This window comes from Pistacia vera, unplaced genomic scaffold (genome assembly GCF_008641045.1).
Source record: "Pistacia vera cultivar Batoury unplaced genomic scaffold, PisVer_v2 Contig190, whole genome shotgun sequence".
Lineage (NCBI taxonomy): Eukaryota > Viridiplantae > Streptophyta > Magnoliopsida > Sapindales > Anacardiaceae > Pistacia > Pistacia vera.
Window position 1 is genome coordinate 921,874 of NW_022195991.1, and position 20,151 is coordinate 942,024.

Sequence of the window (20,151 nt, forward strand, 5' to 3'; positions counted from 1 at the left end):
CTTCAGTAATAGCCACATATTCTGATTCAGTAGAGGATAAAGTAACCATGAGTTTGAGCTTTGATTTCCAACTTACCAAATTTCCTCAAATTGAGAAAGCAAAACCAGTTGTGGACTTTCTTTTGTCAGCATCTCCAGCATAATCAGCATCCACATAACCATCAACACAATTCTGAATCATTTGGCTTCTCTTGTATTCAATATCCACAGAGCTTGATCCCTTCACATACCTCAAAATCCATTTCAAAGCAGACCAGTGGACTCTTCCAAGATTACTCATGAATCTACTTACCAAACTTACTGCATAGGCTAAGTCTAGCCTTGAACATATCAAAAGGTACATAAGGCTTCCCAAAGCATTTGCATATGGTACTAAAGACATTCCAAGTTTCTTTTCTTCTGTCTGTGGACTTTGATCATGTGACAACTTGAAATGTTGTCCCAAAGGTGTTTGAACAGGTTTGCACTCCTTCATATTGAACTTTTGTAAAACCTTCTCAGCATATTCTTGCTGAGACAACTTTAAATTGTCATTAGCTCGATCTCTAACAATTAACATGCCTAGAATCTTTCGTACTTGGCCTAGCTCCTTCATTTCAAACTTGGTATTTAGCATATTCTTCAATCGAGTTAGCTCACATTTGTCATGGCAAGCAATGAGCATATCATCAACATACAAAAACAGAAAAATATGANTTCTATTATAAACAATATTACAATACTTAATTAAATGATTAAAAATTTAATTAATTATAATTAAACCCTAAACCCAAATAGTATATTTGTTAGGGTGTATTTGTAAACTTTTAAGGTATTTTTGTCATTTTTTAAACTAATAGGGGGGTAATTGATTTTTTATAGGGTACCCTGGAAAGGAACTGGAACCTGCATTTTAGGTTCCAGTTCCTTGAATTGAAGAACCTGCATTGTGTGATTCCGGTTCTGGTTCCCCCGAAAAATGGAGGGTACCCGGAACCGCTCACCTCTACTTATAATTCGAGCTCATAACTTTATCCTTAGAAATGAATTAAGAGTACCAATTGAATTAGTGATATCTAGCATCCAAAGGGGGTGAATGATGCTTGCATGAAGACCAAAACAAACCCTTGTGGGCTTGGACCTAAAGTGGACAATATTTTGACAATCAATGGGGTGTTTCAGTAAAGATCCTTGGATAGATGTTTAACTAGCATCCAAAGAGGTATGAATTATGGCATCCCACACTTGGGAAAGAGAAGTAAAGGATGGTTAAATATTATGTAAGCTTCGAAGCTATCGAGATGTGTTTTGGATTAATGAAGTTTGTATGAAGTGCAAAATCAAACTCTTGCGGGCTTGGTCCTAAAACAGACTGTTAAGATTGTAATCTAAAATCTAGATGAGATTATGAGAATAAACAACCAATTAGAACAGAATGAACAATGGATTTAAAACATACTTCAATGAAAATAAGAGACACAACGATATATAGAGGTTCGACACTCAAGGCCTACATCCACTTTCTAAAACAAAGAAGGATTTCATTCATTCACCAAGGTTAATTGATTACACAGTATAGGTTAACCTCAATATAAAACAATCAAGAAAAATCACCTCTGAAACCCTAGCCTCGCTTGTTTTTCCCTTTACCCTTTGTAAACCCAAGAGTAAGAATTTATGCAAGAGAGATAACCCCTTTAATCAGCCTCCACCTGGATTTATATTCCCTTCCAGCCATGAGGTGATAATCACTCTCAATCTTGCCATTCATTTTTATCACCATGAACCAAGAGATGAAGAAATGGAGAGTTTTCTTTTAGTTGAGCAAATGACATGAAGCAAAACAAAATAGAAGTGGTCCTCCCATTCAAAATGGTGTCACTTATATTTGGGTTTCTTTAACTTTTTAACACCGCCGATGTGGCAAAGCATGTGCCACATCACCACAATTCTCCACCTCGGCACTTGCTTTGGCTACCCTTCTTTGCCTTGAAAATTTTATCTTCCTCATTCAACTTTCAGAAGAGCCTGTGTTTGTCAGTAACAACTGGCTTTGTGAGCATATCTTCTGGATTATTAGAACCAGTTATCTTTGCAATCTTGATTTCTCCTTTTTCAATCAATTCCCTGATGAAGTGAAGACGCATATCAATATGCTTAGTCCGTTCATGAAAAACTTGGTTTTTACACAAGTGAATAGCACTCTGACTATCACTGTGTATCACCACCATCCTTTGAACTATCCCCAGTTCACTCACTAAGGCTTTCAACCATATTGCTTCTTTTGCAGCTTCAGTAATAGCCATATATTTTGATTCAGTAGAGGATAAAGTAACCATGAGTTTGAGCTTTGATTTCCAACTTACCAAATTTCCCCAAATTGAGAAAGCAAAACCGGTTGTGGACTTTCTTTTGTCAGCATCTCCAGCATAATCAGCATCCACATAACCATCAACACAATTCTGAATCATTTGGCTTCTCTTGTATTCAATACCCATGGAGCTTGATCCCTGCACATACCTCAAAATTCATTTCAACGTAGACCAGTGGACTCTTCCAAGATTACTCATGAATCTACTTACCAAACTTACTGCATAGGCTAAGTCTGGCCTTGAACATATCATAAGGTACATAAGGCTTCTCAAAGCATTTACTGAAGACATTTCAAGCTTCTCTTCTTCTGTCTGTGGACTTTGATCATGTGACAACTTGAAATGTTGTCCCAAAGGTGTTTGAACAGGTTTGCACTCCTTCATATTGAACTTTTGTAAAACCTTCTCAGCATATTCTTGCTGAGACAACTTCAAATTGTCATTAGCTCGATCTCTAACAATTGACATGCCTAGAATCTTTTGTACTTGGCCTAGCTCCTTCATTTCAAACTTGGTATTCAGCATATTCTTCAATCGAGTTAGCTCACATTTGTCATGACAGGCATGAGCATATCATCAACATACAAAAGCAAAAAAATATGAGTCATATCTGAAATCCTTTTATAATAAAAACAACTATCAAATTTGCTTCTAAAAAAGCCAATTTCAAGCATATAAGAATCAAACTTTCTATACCACTGACGAGGTGATTGTTTCAAGCCATACAAAGATTTCTTAAGTAAACAATTTTACCTTCTAAACCTTTTTCCTCATATCCTTCAGGTTGCTACATTAGAATTCTTTCTTCCAAATCACCATGGAGAAAAGCTGTTTTTACATCCAACCGTTCCAGCTATAGATTGAATTGAACCACTAATGATAACAACACTTTGATTGTAGAATGTTTGACTACGGGAGAGAAAATCTCATTGTAATCAATACCCTCAACTTGAGTAAACCCCTATGCTACTAAACGAGCCTTGAATCTTGGAGGTTCTGATGAGGTTATTCCTAGTTTCCTTTTGAAGATCCACTTGCAATGAACAACTTTACCATTCTTGGGTTTATCAACCAGTGTCCAAGTCTCATTTTTCGTCAAAGAATTGTATTCTTCATTTATAGCCCTTTTCCATTGTAACTTGTCAACACCAGTCATAGCTTCTTGAATAGTCTTAGGTTCATCACTAAGTTCTTTTTCAACTTGCAAAGCATATGCAACTAAATCTGCATATCCAAGTCTCTTTGGAGGTCTTATTACCCTTCTAACATGATCCCTGGTCAAATGATAATCTTCCAACTCTAAATCATGTTCCATTTGTTCATCTTCAAGATTGCCAATTGGTTCATCTTCTGCCTAATCATTCTGAATTTCAGTATCATTAGCTCCACCTTGATTTGAATTCTGCCCAAATTGAAAATTTGGAAGTTCAAGCTGTAGATTCTCAATCTCAGATGACATTCTTTTTGAATTATCAACTTCTTTACCAAGTCCTAGTAGGACATCTTCTTTGAATACCACATCTCTGCTTATAATGCATTTTCTAGCTTCCAAGTTCCAGAGTTTGTAGCCTTTAACACCTTCTAGATATCCCAAGAAAACACATTTTACTGCCCTTGGTTTTAGCTTATCATCCTTGACATGGACGTAAGCTAAACAACAAAAAACTCTTAGATTGTCAAAGTTGATTGAATGGCCAGTCCACTTCTCCATAGGCACTTTGAAATCTATTACTGAGGATGAAGTCCTATTAATAAGATAGATTGCAGTGTGTACTGCCTCTACCCAGAACTTCACAAGTAATTAATTTTGTACTTGACAACATACTTCTTACTTTTTTCTAAAATGGTCTTATTCATCCTTTCACATAGGCCATTTTGCTGGGGAGTGTTCCTCACTGTTTTGTGCCTCACAATACCATGTAACTTGCAAAAACTGTTGAACTCCTCATTCACAAACTCCAAGCCATTATCAGCTCTTAACTTCTTCAATTTCGTTCCAGTTTGAGTCCCCACCGTAGTCTTCCACTCTTTAAACTTAAGAAATGCTTCATCTTTGGTCTTCAAAAAATAAACCCATGTCTTGAGAAGTCATCCACAAAACTGATGAAGGATTTGCATCCTCCTAAAGAGTAATTTCTAGAAGGTCCCCAAACATTGGAGTGAACATAATCAACTAGAGCTCTTGAGTAATGTTGTCCAGCACTAAACCTCACCCTACTTATCTTACCATATACACAATGATCACAAAATGGAAGTTCGTCAATCTTGTCTCCACAAAGTAGACTTTGCTTGCTAAGTTTTGTTAGTCCTTTTTCACTTACATGAGCTGGTCTTTGGTGCCAAACCATGCTTCTGTCTTGAACTTCTGGAGAGCCTATAGCAACTTACCCATTTGCAACTCCCTTATTCAACACATACAAGCCATTTTTCTTTTCAGCCTTTATAAGCACTAGAGAACTATTCATCACCTTCAGACTACCATTAGCAGCTTTGTAACTAACGCCATTTGCATCAAGAGTTCCAAGTGAGATTAAATTTCTTTTTAGATTAGGGATATATCTAACATTGGTAAGCACCTTAGTCAGACCATCATGAAGTGTTATTCTAACATTTCTTATTCCCTTTACCTGACACATAGCATTGTTTCCCATCAACACCTTCCCACCATTTATCTGCTGAAAAGTGTTAAACCAATTCCTATTTGGTGTCATATGAAAAGTACAACCTGTATCTAAAATCCATTCCTCACTTGTTTTTCCCTTAGAGACTATTAAAACCTCAGAACTATCATAACCATCATTAACTACATCTGTACCACCCCCTCCCTTTTCCTTCTCTGATTTCTTTTTGTTTCTTCTCTTAGGGCAATCACACTTAAAATGCCCTCTTTATGACAAAAGAAGCACTTTTGAGCACTAGACTTAGACTTAGATCTTTGTCTACCCTGATTATGTCCCTCTTTTTTCTAATGTTTCTTTTTAGATCTTTCCTTAACATTTAAACCTTCTCCATCTCCACTAGACTTATCCTTTGATCTGTTTTCAGAATCTTTTGCAGAAATTGTCCCTGTTACTTCCTCTAATCTCAAAGTTTGTCTTCCATGCTTCAAAGTATCCACAAAGTTAGAGTATGATTTAGGCAAAGAATTTAATAATAACACAGTTGATCTTCATCAACAATCTCAACATATATACTCTCTAAGTCCTGTACTAATTTCAAGAAATCATCCATATTATCTGATAAAGATTGCCGCTCATCCATTTTAAAACCAAATAATTTTCTGTTTTAAATAAAGCCAGTTAGGAACTACTTTAGACAAATAAAGAGAGTCTAACTTACTCCAAATCTCAACGGTTGTCTTCTCCTTCTTGATTTCCTGAAGAACTTTATCACCAAGCCCAAGAATCAAGGAACTCTTTGCTTTATCCACCATCTCCTTCTTCTCAGCTGCTATCATGGACTTTGGAAGCTCTGATTCATCTTTCAAAGCAAAAGCCAAGCCTTCTTTTACCAATATAGGCTCCATCTTCATTTTCCAAAGCCCAAAATCACTGGTACCTATAAATTTCTCCGACTCAAATTTAGTAGACAAGATTTTAGATTAAAAACACCTTCAACCTGGCTCTGATACCAATTGTTAAGATCGTAATCTAAAATCTAGATGAGAATAAACAACCAACTGCAACAGAATGAATAAGGGATTTAAAACAGACTTCAATGAAAATAAGAGACACAACGATATATATTGGTTTAGCACTCAAGGCCTACATCCACTCTCCAAGACAAATAAGGATTTCATTCATTCACCAAGGTTAATTGATTATAGAGTATAGGTTAACCTCAATATAAAACAATCAAGAAAAATCACCTCTGAAACCCTAGCCTCCCTTGTTTTTCCCTCTGCCCTCCCAAGAGTAAGAATTTATACAAGAGAGATAACCCATTTAATCAGCCTCCACCTGGATTTATATTCCCTTCTAGCCTTGAGATGATAATCACACTCAATCTTGCCATTCATTTTTATAACCATGAACCAAGAGATGAAGAAATGGAGAGTGTTCTTTTAGTTAAGCAAATGACACGAAGCAAAACAAAATAGAAGTGGTCCTCCCATTCAAAACGGTGTCACTTCTCATATTTGGGTTTCTTTGACTTTTCAACACTGCTGATGTGGCAAAGCATGTGCCACATCACCACACATACAATATTTTAACAATGGATCAGACTATTTCTATAATGATCCTCAGTAGATGTTTAAGATGCACCACAAAAAACCTGATCTTAGTGGAGGGGACTACTAGGAAAGCCCTACGGTTGAAGTGGGGTTGAAGGTTGTTAAGCAGAATGCAGCAGAAGCAGTTTTTAGAATGGTCTAGGATTTCTAGTTTTTAGTTTTCTACAGGAACCAAAGTGTTGCATTTAGAAGTCAGTCTAGAGGACTAAAATGTAAAAACTAAAAAGTAAAAGCACTGTCCGTTTTGGCTTTGCTACAACTATATTATAAACATCCCACTCAACTTTTTCATTCTTTATTCTGGGTTGTAACAACTGTTTCTGTTTTTCAGTTAGTAAAATTTATCTCTTCAATTTGCTTAGCTCTTCTTCGAATCTGGAAACTTCTTTGAAGTCTTTCGATTAGCTTGCTAATATGTCTCTGCATGACACTTCAGCTTTTACAAACACAGTAGTTGCCAGTACATCAGTTTTAGAAGCTAGAAATCTAACTTCACAACCTGCCTCTGCACATATTTTATCTACTAGACATGTTGCCACTCCACAAACTTTGAATGATCAAACTTGATATGTAGACTCATGAGCTACCAATCATATGACTGTTGACGAAAGCAATTTCTTGTTCAAATCCAATTACCAAGGAGACTCTCAAGTGTAGATTGGTAGTGAACAATCGGTCCCCATCACTCATATAGGTGTGTCGTTTATAACCTATCCTACTTCTCATAGGTTGCTGCATTTGAAGAATATGTTATGTATGCCTCAAATAGCTAAAAATTTGCTTAGTATTTCTCAAATAACCAAAGATAATAATGTAATTGTAAAATTTCATTTCGAACATTGTCTTATGAAGGACAAAGTTACTAGAGTTGTTTTTCTTTAAGGTAGTCTCAAAGATGGATTATATTGAAGGTTGCTCTTCCAAGTTCTTCACTTCTTGGTGTTAAATAACTTGACTTTGCACCTCAGCTTCCTTATGCTCATCTTCATGAATTAGCTTCTCCTAACAATAATAAAACCCGATCTAGTTTGAGCTCAATCCTAACTAATTTAGATTAAGTAGTTGATGATCATCTATGTAGGAAGAATAAACCATCTGATGTAAAGGCCAATTGCACTATGCTATGGCATGTTAGATTAGATCATCCTCATGTAAAAACTTTGCAGATTGTAATGAATAAACTGCTTGTATCTGGTTCTGTTGCTGAAAATAAAGTACTATTTTGTGAAGATTGTCAATTTGGAAAAATGCAACAATCCTCTTTTCCCATTTTTGATTCAAAAACCAAAGCACCACTTGAGTTAGTTTACTCTGATTTATGGGGCCCTGCACTTGTTATTTCTTCTGAAGGTTACAAATATTATATAGTTTTTGTGGATGGATTTAGCAGATATATATGGATTTATCCATTAAAATTGAAGTCTAAGGCTTATGGAGTCTTTACTCAGTTTCATTGTCTTGTGAAAAGATAGTTGAATGCTAAACTTAAGGGTCTACATATTGATTGGGGTGGTGAGTTCAAACTTTTCTCTAGTTATCTACAATAACATGGTATTTTATTTAGGCACCCTTATCCTTACTTGCATCAACAGAATGGTAGAGTGGAAACAAAACATAGACCAATTACAAAGTTTGGATGGTTTTGTTAGCTCATGCTCGAATGCCCCTATGTTTGTGGTGGCAGACTTTTACAGTAGATTTGTTAAATAGATTGCCTTCAGTTCCTATAAGGTATGCATTTCCATTCTAGAAATTGTTTGATCAAAAGCATAATTATAGTGAGCTTAGAGTATTTGGTTGTTGCTATCCTTACATTAGGCCTTATTAAAAACATAAATTGTCCTATCACATTGAAAAATGTGTATTTCTTAGGTACAATCCTGCACATAAAGGCTACAAATGGCTTTCTTCGTCTGGTAAGTTGTACATTGTCAACCAAGCAAAATTTAATGAGATTGATATCTTCTTTTAGGGGTACTAAATCTGCAAGCTTAATAATACACACTGATGGAGCTACTTCTTGAAGAATACCTCACTGCTCAAAGGTTTCCACTAATTCTATTCTAGCTCCTGATTATGATCCTACTTATTCTTCTAAAATGCAGGGCACTTCTCAAAATTTGGGATCAATTTTGGCCACTACAGATACTCATGCTCTTACTTCTGATTCTAGTTATTCTCATAAAATGCAAGACACTTCTTTAAATTCTAGATCACAGTTGGCCACTGATGATACTCAAGTCTCTATTTCTACCTCTCAAAATGCTACTACACAATTGGAAGGACCATTAAGTCCAATTGCAACTTCTTCTACTAATATGTATGTTGACGCAATGCAAAGTGTGCATTTAGAGGTAGTTTTGCCCATCTCACAACCTGCCGCAATTTAGAATATTCATCCCATGATTAATAGGTCTAAAAGTAAGCTTCAAAATTCAGAAGTTCGCTCTTATATTTCTGCTCATCATCTCTCATCTGAACATAAAACTACTTCAAAAGCATTAGCAGTTCTAGAATGGAAAGTAGCCATAGAAGATGAGTATCAGGCGCTCATGAGAAACAAGACTTGGGAGTTAGTTCCTATGCACCAAGAATGAATATAGTTGGTTGTAAGTGGGAGATCAAGACAAAACTTAATTCTGATGGCTCAATTCAGAAATACAAAGCTAAATTGGTGGCCAAATGATTCCAACAAACACTAAGCCTAAACTACTTTGATACCTTCTCACCTGTTACTAAAGCAACCACTATAAGAATCATGTTCTCTCTTACAATGCAAAACAACTGGGACATCCAGCAAATTGACATCAACAATGCATGTCTAAATGGAGAGCTAATTGAGAATGTATTATGGTACAACTTGAGGGTTTTTTTAACTTATCTGAACCTCTACATGTTTGCAAGTTAAAGAAGGCACTAAATGGTTTACAACAAGCTCCCAAAGCCTGGTTTGGTAAACTCAAAATTGCCTTGCTTAAGTGGGGTTTTGTTTATTCACTTTCTGATGTCAACTTGTTTCACTTCAAGAAATGAGGTCAAGTAATCTATTTCCTTGCATATGTGGATGATATTTTACTTACAAGAAATGGTTCTCAATTAATTTCTTAGATTGTGGCTAATGTGAACAACAAATTTGCTCTCAAAACCTTAGGGGTATTGCATTATTTTCTTGGCTTTGAAGTTCAAAGAGATGCTTTCGGCTTGCTTCTTACGCAAACCAAATATGCTCAAGAATTACTCCACAAAGCTGGCATGTCAAATTCCAAGCCTTGCAATACACCTATGGCAATTGGAATCAAACTTAGTAAAGAAGACAGTGAACCATTTGATTACTCTACTTTATACAGAAGAATTATTGAAGGATTACAATATCTTACTTTGTCAAGGCCTGATTTAGCTTTTACAATCAATAAGCTAAGTCAATTTCTTCAAGCTCAAACTGTTGCTCATAGAAAAACTAAACATTTTATCCTTGAAAGGTATCCTGATGTAGATTGGGCCAATGATGTTAGTGATAGGAAATCAATGAGTGGCTATAACATTTTTCTTGGGTGGAATCTAGTCCAATGGAGCTTTGGAAAGCAAAATGTTGTTTCCTTATCTTCAACAAAGACTGAGTATAGGTCACTAAGTTAAGCTGCAATTGAGTTAGTTTAGATCCAGACCTGTTTCAAGAACTTGGAATTGAAGTGAAGAACATTTTTGTTTTGTGGAGTAACAACATGAGTGCAAGAGCCATATTCTCTAATCTTGTATTTCATGCAAGAACCAAGCACATTGAAATAGATGTGCATTATGTCAAGGATTTAGTTGCTAAGAAAAAATTGACTGTACAATATGTAGCTACTGAATATTAGATAGCTAACATTCTAACCAAGGCTCTTCTTGGACATAGGTTTTGTTAATATTTTTGTCACCTTATGATCCTGTTTGGAGTCTTGCACTATTTTTTCCTTTCTGCCATTGTAGGCACACTTGCTAAAGGTGAACACCTTCACAAATATGAGCACTTTAGCATGTGTGTGTACACAATACTTTTGGTAGATATTTTCCCCTCAATCACACTTCACACACTCGTTTTACTTTTTGGACAATATTGTTCCTTGTCGATATTCTGTTTTGTTCTTTTACACTTGTCCACCTTTTATTTGCTGTGAGAGAAAAGTAATATTGTTTTTGTCTGTGGTCCCAAATTTCTTGTACAAAAATAAAGACACAAAAGTCGTTATTTAACTTTTTTGTCCCCTAACCCTTGACGCATTGATCTCTATATATTCACTCATTTCTGGCATTTTTCTTTAAGGAATCTGATTACATTTGTTTTCCTCTCTGAATATTCTCTAAGGTTCTCATTTTTTGTTAAGGTCTCTTACTATGATTTGGTAGGTTTAGAATTACCATCCTCACTTGTCCTTATGTGAGATCTTTGGATGTTTTTCCATTGTGACGAGAGCTTGTGTGTAAGTTGTTGTCCTGTCTTCATTGTTGAATCTTAAGAGGAGCTCTTCTTCAACATGATGGTGCTATGCTCGTGAAGCTTGTTGTGAGGACTTGAAGTTTAACCAAAGAGGATAGAGTTGTTGTGTAGAAAACATGGAGTATTGTACAACTTTGGTTATCTTGCTTTGTATTTGAACTTATAAGTATTTCATAGTGAATTTGCTTCATCTGGACATGGTCCCATGGATGTAGGCTTGATGCCGAACCATGTAAAAATGAGCGTATTCTTTAGTTGCTTTGATGTATGTTTTAATTAAGTTTCTCACAACTCATTTGCACTAAAAATTGAACAAGCAACCCATTCCACATAAGTTTTAAACACTTGGTAATCATTTAAAACTTTCATTTGGTGTCAAAGTACATTCTGAAGAGTTATTTCAGTTGATCCTTGCTTGTTTTTAATATCTTTAATATGAGTTTGTGCTTGTTTGTGCTGTATTTCATTTCGTGTCTTGTTGCGCAGATTTGCTCATTCTAATATGTGTGACCACATTTGTTGTCCTATCACTATAAGTTTCTTTGGTGAAGGTGGATCTACTCATAGACCACCATTGTTGGAGGGAATTAGCTTTTCCTTCTAGAGACCTAGTGTAATGCCCACATGAAGGTACGTAATTTAATTTATGCTCTTATACCTTTAGTTGATTTTTTTGCTAAAGTTATTTTGAGAAAATGTGAAGAAAATGCCTTAAACTTGCATTAAGGGTAAAATGGTCTTTTCACTCAAAATTAGTTAAAAAAGTGGGGAACAAAAAGAGGTAGAATTTCATGGAGAATGTATTAAAAATGAGGGCATTATGGTAATTGACTAAGGGACATAGATGAAATTTTAAAGAAAGTACAAGGGCAAAATGGGAAAGTATGCATATTAATATGAGATATTAAGAGTTCAAGCAAAAAGACCTTATCATTCTCTACTCTCTCTCATGCCACTTCACTCTCAATTTCTCACATCTCTTCATCAAATTTCCAAGGGATTTTGGTTGGATTTTGGTAGAGATTTGATCCTAAGCACCCAAAGGGTTTTAGAGAAAGAAAAAGTCAACCAAAGAAAGAGAAATTCTAGTGGAATTACTCAAGAACAAGGTAAGTAAATACTACCCTAAGTATGATTTAAGTTATGTTGTGTAGAGAACTTTCTTTATGCATATATATGTATTATATGTAAAATTGTTGATGGATTTGGTGTTGAATAATGATTAGAACCTATCCATGAGAAGTTGTGTTAGTGTAGCTGTTATTTGATGAATGTTTGGATGAGATTTCGAAGAATTGAAGTGAAAATTTTGAATTGTGTATTTTGGGCAGATTTGGTGTTAATTATGGAGGAGTTGATTCCAAATTTTTGGTGGCCAAAAATAGAGATAGAAGTGTAGCCAAATTAGTGTTGATTTGTGCATATGAATTGTTTGATGAAATGCTAAAGAGAAGTGCATATATGAGAATGATTCTGTGTTACTTTGGGATGAGTTTGTAGATGGTAGAGAATGACATGTTTGCATTTCATAATGCATAATTGCATTTAAATTTGTTGAATTTAGAAAGAATTATAAGCATGAAACCATCAACATGCATACATATTCATAAGAGCATGAAAAAGCCCTAAAATATGTTAAAGAGAAAATAGAAAGAAGTGAGAATATGAAAGATATTCAAAGATATTAAAGATATTCAAATCTGAATTTTTCTTAAAGAAGTGTAAAAAAAAAGATAAAAAGAAGAGAAGGTTGTTGCGATGGGGAGCCGTGAGTGACATAGTCCCACATGCACGCCGCCTTTAGTGAGCTGCCTCAAAATTCAGAAAGAAGAATTGTATAGTCCGTTAGAAGTGTGTGTGGATAAGGACTGTATACAGAATTAGAGAATTCACTCACACGGCCAATGCTCCAAATCCATGCCTCAATCGAGTCCGATCGGCAAGAATAGAAAGAAAGAAAGCAAGAATAGAAAGAAAGAAAGAAAGAAAGAAAGAAAGAAAGAAAGAAAGAAAGAATAGAAAGAAAGAAAGAATGGAAAAGAAAGAAAGAATAGAAAGAAAGAAAAGAAAGAAAGACTAGAAAAGAAAGAAAGAAATAAAGAAAAAGAAACAGAATAAGAATAAGAAAAAGAAAAAAGAAAATGCATAATCTATGCATTTGTGCATTTGCATCATGAATATGCATAATACCATGCTCATTATCGTGAGTAGTGAAAAATTAAAAAATTAAGAGAAAAACAGTGAGCAAAACAGAGAAAGAATGAGAAAGAATAGAGAAATAACAGAGAGAAGAACAGAGAAAGAATAGAGAATAATTGGGAAGTATGATGTAAGGAAAGAAAATTCAAGATTTAAGCAACGGAGAGAGAAGGGTAGCATAGCGAGTTTACTTACTGAGTCATTAGTGCTCATTCCATTGTTTTTAATGTTTTGCAGGTAATAGGTGAGTTGGGGTCGCTCGGAACATCACGCAGTGGAAAGGTTAGGCTACACTATCAAGTTGCTATTTTTTAGAACATTTTGTAAATATTTGTATATAAAGAAAATTAAATATGGGCCCATACTTTATTACTCGTATATATATGTGTATTTTCTTTTATATATTTTTTTTAATGAGTTTTACTGATTATTTTACGAGTATACTAGCTAGAAAGAAAGCATTACACCTAGGATGACAGCCTTCTTAAAATCTATTGATGAAAGGGCTTGGAATGCTTGTGTCACTGGTTGGAAAGAACCACAAGTTGTGACTGAAGAAAGAGGTAGCAAGGGGAAACCCCTAGATCAATGGACCAAAGCTGAGTTGGAAAAGTCTAATTCCAACTCTAAAGCTCTCCATGCACTCTTTAATACTGTCAGTATTGGCCAAATGAAAAATATAGCCAACTGTGAAACAGCTAAAGACGCATGGGACAGACTTCAAGTTAAGAATGAAAGAATTGACATGATTAAAAAGATCAGACTTAGGAGATTGATTACTGATTATGAAAACCTGTTTATGCATGATGATGAGTCTATCACTGATTTTCCTGGTCGATTGTGTGATATCACAAATGAATGCTTTCCTTTGGGTAAGATCTATACTGATGCTGAACTTGTCAGGAAAGTCTTATGTTCACTGCCTATGAAGTTCATGTCCCAAGCAACCTTTATCGAAGAATGCCGAAATCTGGATGAGATACAGCTGGATAAACTCATTGGATCACTTCAGACTTTCGAATTCAATCTGAAACGATGGGAGAAGAAACCAGGAAAGGGTCTTGCTCTAAAGTATGAGGTAACATATGAACCTACTCTTAGTGTTGTTTTTAGTGATGGTGAGGAAGATGAGTGCGCTTTGCTCACAAAAAAATTTGCTAAATTCTTGAAAAAGAATATGAGAAAGCCTAAGTTGAGCAAAAATGGTAAACAACCTTTTCTAAAGAAGTCCACTAATCAGCTTGGTCAAGGTGCCTTCTCGAAACGATTTTCGAGGGATAATGACAAAAAAAACAAAGGCATCAGGTGCTATGAATGTGAAGGGTATGGACACATTCAATCAAAATGTGCGAACACTCTAAAGAAAAAAGAAAAAGTCATGGCTGCCACTCTAAGTGAAAGTGAGGACAGTAAGAGTGGATGTGATGACACGAATGAGGATGAGAATTTCTTGGCCTTTACGGCTAACCAAGAGGATAATAGTAGTGTGTTCTTAGATGACTCAAGTGATGTTTATAAAGAACAAAAAGAGGCTTATGACAAGATGTATGAGTCATGGGCAAAAGCCATCAAGGAGATCAAATCTCTTGAATTTGAAAACTACACCATAACTGGAGATAGAAAATTATTGAATGATAAGTTGAATGTCTTGTCTGTTGATTTATCCAACAAGGAACTCCTATTAAATCAAGCTTTAAATGAACTAATTGAGGCCAAGGCCATTGTTGAAAGATTGAATGTAGGTTCTTTTAAACTTGATGAAGTTCTTGGCCAAGGGAAGTCTTTTGGTGACAAAACTGGATTGGGTTTTTCTCCTAAAGCAAGTTCTTCCAAACCTGGTGTGACCACTTTCATTAAAGTGAGCACCTCGAAACCAGTTGTGACTGATACGTTGATTTTACAACATGCAATTTGTAGCAAGTGCACTAGTCGCAAAAAGTAATAAAGTGATAAGTAGAGTATTGTTCCCACAAGGATTGTGTGTTAAGTACTGATTTTCCTAGTTTTGTATCAAGTTGGAGTAAACGAAAGATGTTTGGATTGCGGGAGAGAAATCAAGTAAAGTTAAAACAAAATCTAGTACGTAATTTAAAAGCTAATTAATGGCAGTGAAAATCAATTCAAGAGAAATATCAATTAAAACAAAGCGGTTAGGGTTTTGACTTCACTAGGATTTTATGAATTAATCTACGATTTCTGTTACTTCTACATTCACATGCAAGGATTATTAATCGGACACCCTAACATGTAAAACATACCTTCTCAGGCTATGTTTTCCTACTTATCCCTATTAAGCTTCCACACCCAACAATTTGAAGGTTAGTAGTTCCAAGTCCGTTAAGCTAAATGGAATCCTAAATTAATTTCATGGATTCTCAAACCTATCTCTAGCGTTCAATCAATCAATGGCATTTACCCTAAGAAGCTAATACATGATTCACTTCTCAGTGTCATCATGCTCAACAAGTAATTTCAATAAGAACAAGAGTAAACACACAATCCATGCAATAGAATGTAATAGCAACATCAATTTATTGATTAGACATTAAAATCCCAATTACATCAAAACCCTAACCCAAAAGTGAGTTAGTTCATACTAAAAATAAAGCAATTCAAAATAAAAGCTGTAAACAAAGAATTCAACATGATGGAATAACGAAAAGAGAGTAAGATCTTCCCTAATTGATGAACCCAAAGACTTCCAATCTTCAATTTCTCTCTTCTTTCTCCAAAACAAAGTCGAACTCCCTTCTAAAATAACTAAGTCCAACTTATATAGTCGATCCCCAAAACCTAAGACTCATCTCATACAATTAGAATGCATAGTTTTAATAAACTGTAAATTACAGACTTTGCCGCGACATCAAGTTGGCTTCTATTTCACTATCTAACGTGAGAGTTTCTCGCCACGACGAGGAATATACTTCGCCGCATTGAACTTTTCTGAATTTATGAAACTACCCTCCGCCTGCTTCTTTGCTTCAATCTTCAATCTTTTTGATCTCCAATAGGAACAAGCTTTATAATGCTTCAAATCCGCATCAGAACTTTCCTGAATCCTAAAATTCGCTTGTTTCTAGGTCCAGAAACTCAATTCCGCTCAGTATTTGCTCTAACTGCACGTTTTGTCCTAAAACATAAAATATATGAAATTAAGTTGCAATTCAGGCACAAACTTAAGAAGAAGTATCCAAAATCCAACCAAAAAGCATAGATAAAACAGCATAATCCTAGGATTATTAGTGACCACCACTGTTAATAGAGTTTCAAACTAAAAGGTTCTTGATGCACCTTCTGATTCTCTTCTCAAGGTAAAAAGGTTTACTCCTGTTTGTCATTTTTGTCAAAAAAAAATAAAAAATGTCATATTAGACCAAACTGTTTCAAGCTCATTGCATATTTGAAAATATGCATTGGAAAACATGTTTTTCCCTCTCAGAAAACCCTGTATCAAAACAATTTTTTCAAGAATAGAAAAATATGGAGACCTAAGCCTAGTACCAACTGTTTGGTTGCTCATACATCATTACTTACATTTCAAAATGACCAATAGTACTTTGACAGCGGTTGTTCAAGGCACATGACAAGTAACAAAGGTTCGTTGATTGATCTTGAATTTGTTGAGGTTGGTCATGTGACCTATGGTGATGGCAAAAGAGGTAAAATCCTTGGCAAAGGATCTATTGTTATTCCTGGTTTTCCTATTCTGAATTATGTGTTTTATGTTGAAGGTCTTAAAGTTAATCTCATAAGCATAAGTCAAATCTGTGATAAAGGTTGCGTTGTGAAATTTTAAAAAAATGTGTGTCAAGTTTTGAATGATGATGGTACTTCTGTTCTTGAAGGAAAGAAATCAAATGATAATTGCTATCTTTTGACTAACAAAGTTTCATGTTTAATTTCCAAATCAGGTGATATTGATGTGTGGCACAAAAAACTTGGACACATGAATTTCAGAGATCTTATGAAACTCTCCAAAAAGGATGTTGCGAAAGGTTTACCTGAACTAGTGTTCCCAAAAGGTAAAGTTTGTGGCCCGTGCCAACAAGGTAAGCAAACTAAGTTTCCTCACAAATCTTTGTCTCAGTTGAATACCTCATGTGTTTTAGAATTTCTTCATATGGATTTGATGGGGCCTATGCAAACTGAAAGTTTAGGAGGTAAGAGATATGTCTTTGTGTGTGTTGATGACTTTTCTAGATTCTCTTGGGTTGATTTTTTAAGGGAAAAATCTGATACATTTGAAGTCTTTCAAAATCTGATCAAAAGACTTCAAGTTGAACAAAATTGTAGGGTGAAGAAAGTTGTGAGGATAAGAAGTGATCATGGAAAGGAGTTTGAGAACACTGATTTTTCTAGTTTTTGTGATTCGCAGGGTATATGGCATGAGTTTTCTACTCCAAAAATATCTCAACAGAATGAAGTTGTGGAGAGAAAGAATAGAGTTCTTCAAGAAATGGCAAGAGCTATGTTAAATGACAAAAAAATACTAACAAGATTGTGGGCTAAGGCAATCAACACTGCATGTCACATTGCAAATAGAGTTTTTCTAAGGAAAGGTACCTCACAAACTCCATATGAGTTACGAAAAGGTAAGAAGCCTGATCTGTCCTACTTTCATGTTTTTGCATGCAAGTGCTATGTGTTGAATGATAGAGATCTCCTAGGAAAATTTGATTCCAAAAGTGATAAAGGTGTTTTTCTCGGATACTCTTCAAATAGTAGGGCATATAGGATCTTCAATATAAGAACTCAACACATAATTAAATAATTTAATGATGTTTTCTCTGATTTAGAAGATTTCTCATAGTTTCCTCATAAAGATGATATTGATGACTTAACGTCACCTCCTAATATGACCATTGACCATTACAATGTGCCCACTCCAAGTTCTCCTAAAGATGTGACCACATCAAAATCTGAAGTGAACACATCTGCAACTCGAAAAGGATCTCTCCCAAAGAGACAAGGACTCGAACTGATTGTTGATTTATCTAATGAAATCACTCACCAAAAGACACCCAAAACTAGAGAACCACCCTCTTGGATTAAAAAGGCTCATCCACCATCTACAGTGATTGGAAATCCGGACGAGGTAATGGTCACTAGACGTAAAACATTGAGTGAAATTATTAACCTATGCTATGTTTCCCTTTCAGAACCTAAGAATGCAAAGGAGGCTCTTGAACACAATTGCTGGATTGCTGCCATGCATGAGGAGTTGGAATAGTTTAAGAGAAATAACCTATTGAAACTGGTTCCCAGACCTGAAGGGATTAATGTTATTGGAACGAAGTGGATTTTCAAGAATAAATCAAATGAGTTTGGGAATATTGTGCGAAACAAAGCAAGACATGTTGCACAAGGGTATACCCAAGTTAAAGGAGTTGATTTCGATGAAACTTTTATACATGTGGCTAGGCTTGAAACCATAAGACTAATGCTGGGAGTTGCCTGCTGCATAAAGCTTAACTTTACCAAAATGGACGCGAATAGTGCATTTTTTAACGGAATACTGATGGAAGAAGTCTATGTTGGGCAACCAGTAAGATTTCAGAATCCTTATAAGCCTGATCATGTGTTCAAACTTAAGAAAGCAATCTACGGTTTGAAGTAAGCACCGAGAGCATGGTATGATAGGCTGACCTCCTTCCTTCTTTATCATAATTTCACCAGAGGTAATGCTGACAAAAACTTGTTCATAAAGCATGAAAGAGATGAATTTTTGTGTGTTCAAATTTATGCAGACGATATTGTTTTTGGTTCCACTTCACATACTCAATTGAAAAAATTTATTGCTTTAATGAAAGATGAATTTGAGATATGTAAGGTAGGAGAACTAAGCATGTTCCTTGGTCTTCAAATCAAACAAATTGATTGTGGCATGTTTGTCCCCTAGTCTAAGTATGCCCAAAACATGCTTAAAAGATTCAATCTCGAATCTGCCAAGCATGCTAACACCCTAATGAGCTCTACTCTTAAACTATCCAAGGATGAAAAAGGTAAAAAGACTGATAATAAGTTGTTTAGAAGCATGATAGGAAGTTTTTTATATTTGACAGCAAGTAGGCCTGATTTGTGCTTTAGTGTAGGTGTGTGTGCAAGGTTTCAATCTAATCCCACTGAGCTTCATTTTAAAGCTATTAAGAGGATTATAAAATATGTTGCTGGAACATCAGAATTTGGGCTTTGCTTTTCTTATGATTCTAATCCTACTCTTGTGGATTTTAGTAATGCTGATTGGGCAGATTGCTTAGATGATAGAAAAAGCACATCTGGAGGATGATTCTTTCTCGGGAATAGCTTGATCACCTGGTATAGCAAGAAACAAAATTCAATCTCACCCCCATAGCTAAAGCTGAATATATCGCTATAAGGAGTTTCTGCACACAGGTTCTTTGGTTAAAACAAATGCTACGTGATTATGGATTTGATCAAGAATGCATAACTGTCTTTTGTGATAACACTAGTGCAATAAACATTTCTAAAAATCCTGTTCAACGCTCCAGAACCAAACACATTACCATTAGACATCATTTTAAAAGAGACTTAGTTAATGAGAAGGTGATTACTCTTGCACATGTCAACATAAACTCTCAACTTACTGACTTGTTTACTAAGGCTTTAGACTTGCAAACTTTTGTAATATTGAGGAAGTCCATTGGACTTATTCAAATTGAGTAGTGTCTCCATCTTTTCTAATAAATGTCATGAGACAAATTTCCAACTTTTTATTGTTGCAAGTATTTTTTTTTTTTTTTTTAATTCTTGTTGGTGATTGAGATTTTTTTTCGTCTTGTGGTAGCATGTTGCTGAAATGTGTCCACCCTGTGCTTTCTTATCTAAAAGCCTTTATGTCTTAAAATCTCTCCATGAGTTTGTATTGCTTG

The 20,151-nt window shown here is 35.3% G+C and overlaps 1 protein-coding gene across 1 annotated transcript; it reads left to right on the forward strand.

The window, feature by feature from the left end:
- The first annotated feature begins 13,733 nt into the window (after nucleotides 1-13,733).
- Nucleotides 13,734-18,491, forward strand: LOC116127306. Its single transcript, XM_031412965.1, has 5 exons — nucleotides 13,734-14,566; nucleotides 14,672-15,119; nucleotides 16,815-16,992; nucleotides 17,107-17,987; nucleotides 18,072-18,491. The coding sequence occupies exons 1-5, from the start codon at nucleotides 13,734-13,736 to the stop codon at nucleotides 18,489-18,491; spliced, it is 2,760 nt and encodes a 919-aa protein (XP_031268825.1).
- The last annotated feature ends 1,660 nt before the right edge of the window (nucleotides 18,492-20,151 follow it).

Bases quoted from the DNA above. Each gene is read 5' to 3' on its own strand.
- LOC116127306 (XM_031412965.1), top strand. From the start codon at position 13,734: ATGACAGCCTTCTTAAAATCTATTGATGAAAGGGCTTGGAATGCTTGT. The intron at 14,567-14,671 runs GTGCTATGAATG...AAGTGAGGACAG, and splicing joins AAAAAAAACAAAGGCATCAG to TAAGAGTGGATGTGATGACA. The intron at 15,120-16,814 runs GTGAGCACCTCG...AATGACCAATAG, and splicing joins GTGTGACCACTTTCATTAAA to TACTTTGACAGCGGTTGTTC.